Below are 8127 nucleotides of genomic sequence, written 5' to 3' on the forward strand. Positions count from 1 at the left end.
TGCATTAAAACAAAGTTTTTCGAAAAGCTGAATTACATTAACAAATTACAAATTAAAACAGCTGCTTAAAACCTTTCAAAAACAATGAAAAAAAAAATAATAATAATACATACGCAACATGCATTTTATATGGTTGATACCTTTTACATACTAAGCTATACATGTTTAAATTAATGTGTAATATAACAATGAAGTACCATAAATTAAGCCATCAATTAATGATGGTTCTGTAAAATTTGTGTGTTTATTTTATTTTTTATTTTTTCTAGTCCTTGTTGTGGGTGGAGCTTGGCTTTATGTTAATCACGCATAACTATTAACATGTAAGTTAAAGTAATTTAAAAACAAACCTAAATTGTAAAACTGACCCAGCAATAGTTAAAACCAAAAGGCGTTCACAGATTCACGAACCATTGAAATGAATCGGCTCCGACTGGCTGATTCGGAACAGAAGATCCGGAACTCTTGAATACTTTTTGAAACTCGCCGGATTTATTTTTGAGGCGCACCGCGGCACAAGCGCCTCACTCAAAATCCACCCTAATTACTCTTAAAGTGTTACTTCCTACTTTGATGCATCAAGTCCCGTTCTATAACGCTCGAAAAAGCAAAACACGTCTGTATTAGTTATGTCAACAAATCATTAGCAGTTGTGCAGCGAACTTTAGCTGTAGTTTAGTATTTGTTCAGTCCCCCGTTGCTCTGATCGACGGGAGCTGCAGTGAAAATGGTCCCTCGTTTAAAGATCAGAAACGCTTTCTCAAATGTTGTCTTCGCCTCGCTCGTCGCTGCAGTCTGTGTAAGTGTGGGCTTTAGTGGGAGTGTAGAGATTGACGCGCAGAAATGTTTAGTTTGGGGTCCTGGACTGAGTCCCGATGCTGTACTTCCGGTCAGATACTTCTACATCCAGAGCGTGGACTCCCAGGGACACAACATCAGCGCGTCTCCCGGTGAGAGAAACATGTGACAAATATACTGTGGAGCGCAATTAAGTATATTGTTAATATTGAAAATATATTTAGTTTCAACTCTCAAATACAAATAATAAATAAAATGTATAAATAATAAATAAAAATATATTTTAAAATGTATTTCAGGGACAAGAAAATACATTTCTAGGCTAGTTGCAACTGTGGATGGAATAGCCAAGAGGTCAAATAAATAAAACTAAATAAAAATAATATATACATATGGTTAACATAATATATATTTATTATTATTATAATATTATAATATTTTTTCATGATTTTATACAAAAAAAAAATTAAAATGTAACAAATATATTTTGGGGTATTTGGTATTATATATATCTTTTTTTATTCAAGAAAACTATATACCCCTAAATATATATTTTTTTCAATTTTAATTGAATGTTGTATGAATTTAATATACATATATTAATAACTTAATAAACATACTTAAACAATATATTGGTAGAAAATATATTTATGCAAATTAATTTTGAAGCATTTTTTATCCAAAATATTTTTGTCCATTTTTTATATGTATTTAAAAGTATATTTGAAAAAAAAAAATAATAATAATAAATAAATAAATGTTGTAGAATATATATATATATATATATATATATATATATATATATAGTTTGTGAAAGTTTATAGCAGTGTTTAGTTGCTGTTTCTTTATTCCTCTGTGTGTTGTGTTTGTGTGTGTTGTGTTGTGTGTGTGTGTTGTGTGTGTGTGTTGTGTGTGTGTGTGTTGGTTTCAGCTCCAGACTCGTTCAGAGTGAAGGTCTGGTCTCTGGAGAAGGAGTTTGTCCGTGTCCATGTCCCGGCTCCTTTAGATCGGGGCGACGGCTCTCTTCTGGTCAGATACAGACTCTACGGAAGCTCCTCCAAGGGTCTGAAGATTGAAGTCTTGTATCGAGACGAGCCCGTGGCACACTCTCCCTACACTCTCAAGGGTGAACCCAGTCTTTCCTCATATCTCTCCAGTTTTTTTTCTAGCATTGATAGCTATGGTCTATAATATATACTCAATTTTCCTGTTTTGTCCTCACACATGTAGTGGGATCACACAGAGTAGCTAGAGTTAACAGCAAACACACCCTTGTGGAAAAAAAGTGCTGTTAATTGTATTAATGTATGCAGTGTGATAAAGTGTTGTCTCTGTCAGGGCCGGTGTATCACGAGTCCTGTGTGTGTCCCGAGCCGGATCCGCTCGTCTGGAGGAGCGCTCTGCAGTGTCCCGAGGACGAGCCGCAGATCCAGCAGGACTTCCTCTCCTTCCCGTCCATCGACCTCCAGCGGCTCCTGAAGGAGGTTCCTGAGCGCTTCTCCAGACGAGGAGGACTGCTGCACTACAGCCTGATCCACAACCAGCTGCACCGCCGCTCGCTCGGCAAGTACACCGACTTCAAGATGTTCTCCGACGAGATGCTGCTGTCCCTCGCGCGCAAGGTGAGACGAGTCCAGCTCGCTGTGTGATTCACTAACCATGCACACAGTACAGAACACAGACCAGCGCATATCACTGCCTGCTTTAAGATGTTAAATAATGGAGCAAATACTAGTTATCTGACGAGTGCAAACATTGCATGTGATTCTTTTGGATACTCCCCTCCCATAAATGTTATAAATGCATATTCAAGATTTTTTTCCCGTGCTAATTCTGACTGTAGTATTTTAACGCCAGAAGACGGCACAGTTTAAAATCTTCTCATGCAGGTTTTTTAAAAAGTGTTGCTTCTGTCAGTCGTTCTGCCCCGAAATGTCTGGAATTGTTTACCAGGAGAAGAAGAGAAACAGGTTCCTAGCACTCATGTTTCTGAAAGACGAGTTAAAACAGGTTTTTAAAGTTTCCTGTGACTCTGAATTGAGGTTGTGTTCAGGATTCATTCAGTTAATATACTTTAATATATATTGACCATGCAATTCCACACAATATCTGCACCCTTTGACGCACTTTGAGTTTAGTCCATGTATGAAAAGTGCTATATATATTATTATTTGTATTTTTAATTTTACATGTTTGAAACAACGTAAGGGTTAATTGATGACAGAATATTTTTTTTTCATTTTTGATTCATTCGATTCATTCAAACGGCTGATTCACTCAAAATTATTATTATGAAATGTTAAAAAGTGAAAAGTAAAATGTTGCATTAAAAATGTTCACAATTTTTGTAAAAAATTTTTTTTTAATTTAGTTATATTTTCAGAATCCAAATGAATATTTTTATGTCCATGTTTGAGTTATATTTTTTCTCAGACGGTTTGCTTCGCTGTGGTGATTAATGTTCTGTGTGTGCCGTCTCCACCAGGTGAAGTTACCGGATGTGGAGTTTTATATTAATGTGGGAGACTGGCCGATGGAGGACAGGAAGGCGGGAGATAAACCCGGTCCGCTGCCCATCATCTCGTGGTGCGGCTCCACGGACACGCGTGACATCATCCTCCCCACGTATGACATCACACACTCGTCTCTGGAGGCCATGAGGGGCGTCACCACTGACCTGCTGTCTGTGCAGGGCAACACAGGTGCACATCCACACCCCGTCCACTAATACTGCCAGAGAAATGTGATCGTTAAAGTTAAATGAATCTATCTAGTGCACTTCGAGAGAACAAAACTAAGAGCTGCAGCTCAAGTTCTGAACCAAGAAATCTGCAGTGAGTGAAGCTGAACTTTAAAGGAGACACGACCCTCTTTTATTTGTAATATTCTGTCTCAGTCTAAATTACATTCACACTGGTGTTTGACAGACAGACATATTACAATATAATAATAATGACAGCAAATGACATGCATTTAAAACAAATACACTGTAATATAATGCATATATATATATATTATGATTGCTTTACATGTGAGTTTCGGACCGCATTTAAACCTCTAGCTGTCAGTAATTCATGCCACACTTGAAGCTTTTATTCTGAAGGAAACTCAAACACAAACACACACTCTCTACAGATCTAGTGAAACACTGATCATCTGCTGTCTGTTGTGTTCACAAACACACACTAAACTCCCAGCAGGTGAAATAAAAGAGAACGAAGCGGTTCTGAGACAGAAAACACCAAGTGTGAGCTTCACTTAGAAACAGAAACCTCGTGTCCAGCATCAGCGTCTCTCTCTGGTTGTCCAGGTCCTGTGTGGTCAGATAAAACGGAGAAGGCGTTCTTCCGAGGCCGGGACAGTCGAGAGGAGCGTCTGCGTCTGGTTAAAATGTCCAAAGATAATCCAGAGCTGCTCGATGCGGGAATAACTGCGTATTTTTTCTTCCGCGACCGAGAGAAGGATCTGGGAAAAGCACCGCTGGTGGGATTCTTCGACTTCTTTAAGGTTAGTGATGAAGTGGCTGTGAAATCACCCACAGAATATCATTTAAAGCCTTTATTGTGCTGAAAGAGAAAATATCAAGTAGACAAATAGTAGCTTTAAAATAAATATCTGATTTAAAATGTATTACACAGAAATGTTTAGGCTACAATGGCTCAACATAAACTGTGGAACATAAAAGATAACTTAAAATAAATAAATCTCAGTGTTTTTCTTCATACAGTGACATACAGCTTTATCAACAGTCTTCAGTATCTTCTTTTCATGTCGTGCAAAAGTCGTACAGGTTTGAAACGACGTAAGGGGAACTGATGACAGAACAGTTTTTTGGGGGTGAACTGTACGTTTAATATTTTTTTATTTATGAAATGATGAAATGAAAATTAAAACTAAATCCATATTTGAGTCATTCATTCATGTGATTCGTTCAAACAGCTGATTCACTCAGGAATGAAGTAAACGGCTCTCTCTTTGAATCATTGATTCACATGATTCGTTTAAAACAAGGATTCATTCAGACACTAAACGCCGGACAAAAACTCATACAGCATTTGTTTGCCACAATATCTTGAATTTGAGTGCATAACTGCATTTATGGATGCATCACATTATTCAACAGCCTGAAACTGAACCCTGAAAAGTAAGATGACATGCATGAAATGCAGAGCGTTAAAATAGCTGGATCGTGCTAGTGTTTCATAACAAATGAATGAATGTGTTAAACAGACCGCCCTAAAACTCCCCAGTTCTCGTCTTCTAGTACAAATACCAGGTGAACGTGGACGGGACGGTAGCGGCCTACAGGTTTCCGTACCTGATGCTGGGGAACAGCTTGGTCTTCAAGCAGGACTCGCCGTACTACGAGCACTTCTACACACATCTGAACGCAGGAGTGCACTACATCCCTGTGAAGAGAGACCTGTCTGACCTCCTCCAGAAGATCCGCTGGGCTCAGGTACACACTGCTGACATCATCGCTGTGCATTGTTCTGAGCACACACACACACACACACACACACACACTTCTCGTGGTTTGATATGTGCAGGAGAATGACACGCAGGCGGAGGCCGTAGCGAAGAGCGGACAGTCGCTGGTCAGAGATCTGCTTCAGCCGCACAGACTCTACTGCTATTACTACAGCGTTCTTCAGGTGAGACATATTAGAGGATAACTTGGGTTCGGCACAGTCCTCGGTGTGACATCATGACCAAAAAAACTAAACATGAACTAGATTTTTATTTTGGGTCAAATATGGACTAACACAACTTTTCGGGCTAAAAATTGAAAGTACAAATGTAACCCAACAGCTGGGTTTCTTCACACTTGACCTAAAGTTGGGTTTTTAGAGGTTAAACTTAAAATATATATAATAATATAAAAATAAAACTGTAAGGACTCAACATATATGCAAACGTAAATTGCACATAATGCAATAAGCATCTAAATCATAAAATGTCTATTTGTTGTTGAGATAGAGGTCTGTTCATTTCCATGAAGTCATAACTGATTTATCTAAACATACATTGAATAATTAAGACATCACGAGCAGGTATACGGGTAATAACAGGTCAAATATGATGAGTTTATAGGCTAACATTAACATTAACAAAACATTATTGATATTTCAATTTAAACCTGAACTACAGGGAAACAACTGTAAGATTTTAGTTTTTTATATGATTAATTTTATTTGAACATAGCTTTACAATCATTTAAAAAATATATATTATCCTCAGAATTAGCAGTAATTGCTTGACTGAAATCAGCTGAATTCCTCGCTGCTCGAAACCAGTGCAAGATTATGAGACCGACTTACTACTTTACTAACAAAACCAGAAAAATGACATTTCAAAATGTTTGTTTTCTAACAAAAAAACCTGTTGTTCAGTTGCTTTTGGTCGGTTACAGCTTGTATGATTATAGTGTACATGAAGTGTCTTTTATAGGGTCATTGTATGTGCATATTCAGGCTATATATCATTTATGAAAGTATTTTTTCAGACAAATAAAACCGGTATACGCAAAGGTCTAAAAATGTAAAGCTTCAGTTGATTGCTGGCTGGGTCAAAATGCATCTAGAACACGAGAGGTGTGTTAAGTGTACAATATAATTTAATTTCTTAAAAAAGAAACATATGCAAAAAATTTTAAAAAAATCCCGTATACGGGACGCCTACGTTGACTATACTATATTACAGTCAAACCTAATCTAATCTTGACAAACTATATATCGTTGGAAAGGTCTAAGACTCCCAAATATATATATTTTACCAATATTTTTTGTTAAAAATTATGTAGGAAAAGTAATAGATGAATTTATGACAAGAGTGCACCCTCAGAAATCTACATTACAAAAGGAGCTTTGACCTTTGTTTAAAAAAAAGACTTCCTTGTTGCCTTTTTCTCTATCACATTTTAGAAATCATCAGAAGTTATATATCGCTTGAAAACATAAAATCTCAAAATTCATCCTTCAAAACCCATTTTAAAATCAGACATTGCATTACCATGTAAATGGCACATCAAAATCATGTTACAAAATGTTTTCAGTCATGAATTATAAAAATTTAGGTTTGTATCATGCACATTCATGTCTATCTTCAAAAACGTGAGTGACAGTTAACAGGTTAAACCCGCAAATGTGAAAAAAGGTCTATGGGAGGGTTAAATGCTTAAGCAAAAGGATTTCTTGCAGGAGTGCTGCAGGATCATTTTTTTCCTGATGAGCGCAGGGTCATAAGAGGTCAGTGGTGTGTAATTTTGTGTGTTTCTACAGACGTACGCAGCTCGTCAGAGCACACGGCCTGCGGTTCATCCCGACATGGAGCTGGTTCCTCAGCCGTCTGATCCCAGCACTCTGTGTGACTGCCAGCGGTCTCCAGACGAGCTCAAACCCCAGCAGAAGAACGAGCTCTGAGGACCAGCGACACCCAATCAGAATCAAGGATGAGGACCGGCAACACCCAATCAGAATCAAGGATGAGGACCGGTGACACCCAATCAGAATCCAGGACGGGCGGCTGAGTGCTGCTGGGAGTGATGTGTTTAACACATAATGATGTGCATTAATCCCACTGTTTTAAATGACGTTTTTTTTTCCTTTTTGCACCTGATTCCTGTTTGATATGTTATTGAACCGAGTATGTGTTTTGTTTCCCTCTTGTTTCACCTTCCTAGGATTTATTTAAGTGTAACCAGGTTGATGGATATCATGTCGCATCAAATGAGTTTTAACGAATGCTTTAAATGAAGCTCATGTAAGCTGAGCATTATTTTGTGCACGGGCTACACTCGAGCACAGTATCACACTAAAAACAATATGAACCATGCTTCGAATCGTTGGATTCTTTGAGGTCTGTGCAGCTGATGATATGAAGCCCAAGCAGCGCTTCGATTCTGATGATGGGGAGTTTCTGACTCAAACCTCTCAACAAAGCCAAGTCTGTCTGAAATGATGTTTTATGTGCTTGCCTTAAACTTAAACACATTCCATTGGTTTCATTTGTGCCTGATCAGCTGGAGCTCATGGGAAACCAGAACTACAGTATTTTACCATTTTGTATGAATTTGTGCTGTGTGAATCATGCAAAAACATTTTTTTTTAGAAATAAAGCAAGATTAGACAAAATTTCACACATTTGCCACTAGTTTACCAAAATGTGAAAAAGTCAAAGTGCCATGAGATTGTGATGTCTTGCTGTATGAGACTTTTGGAAAACTCTGTGATATATTTTGTTTTGAACCGGACGTACTTTTTGTATTAATGTTTCTATGTACGCATTAAAGAAATAATTCACCCCAAAATAAACATTTGCTGAAGATTT

The 8127-nt window shown here is 37.6% G+C and overlaps 1 protein-coding gene across 1 annotated transcript; it reads left to right on the top strand.

The window, feature by feature from the left end:
- The first annotated feature begins 486 nt into the window (after positions 1-486).
- poglut3 (protein O-glucosyltransferase 3) lies at positions 487-8127 on the top strand. The gene is made up of 8 exons (XM_052588517.1): positions 487-950; positions 1730-1924; positions 2137-2420; positions 3284-3500; positions 4109-4305; positions 5063-5257; positions 5349-5453; positions 7080-8127. The coding sequence occupies exons 1-8, from the start codon at positions 728-730 to the stop codon at positions 7218-7220; spliced, it is 1557 nt and encodes a 518-aa protein (XP_052444477.1). The 5' UTR covers positions 487-727; the 3' UTR covers positions 7221-8127.

Source organism: Carassius gibelio, chromosome B21, assembly GCF_023724105.1.
Source record: "Carassius gibelio isolate Cgi1373 ecotype wild population from Czech Republic chromosome B21, carGib1.2-hapl.c, whole genome shotgun sequence".
In the NCBI taxonomy this organism is placed as follows: Eukaryota; Metazoa; Chordata; class Actinopteri; order Cypriniformes; family Cyprinidae; genus Carassius; species Carassius gibelio.

Bases quoted from the DNA above. Each gene is read 5' to 3' on its own strand.
- poglut3 (XM_052588517.1), top strand. From the start codon at position 728: ATGGTCCCTCGTTTAAAGATCAGAAACGCTTTCTCAAATGTTGTCTTC. The intron at 1,925-2,136 runs GTGAACCCAGTC...TGTCTCTGTCAG, and splicing joins CTCTCCCTACACTCTCAAGG to GGCCGGTGTATCACGAGTCC. The intron at 2,421-3,283 runs GTGAGACGAGTC...CGTCTCCACCAG, and splicing joins TGCTGTCCCTCGCGCGCAAG to GTGAAGTTACCGGATGTGGA.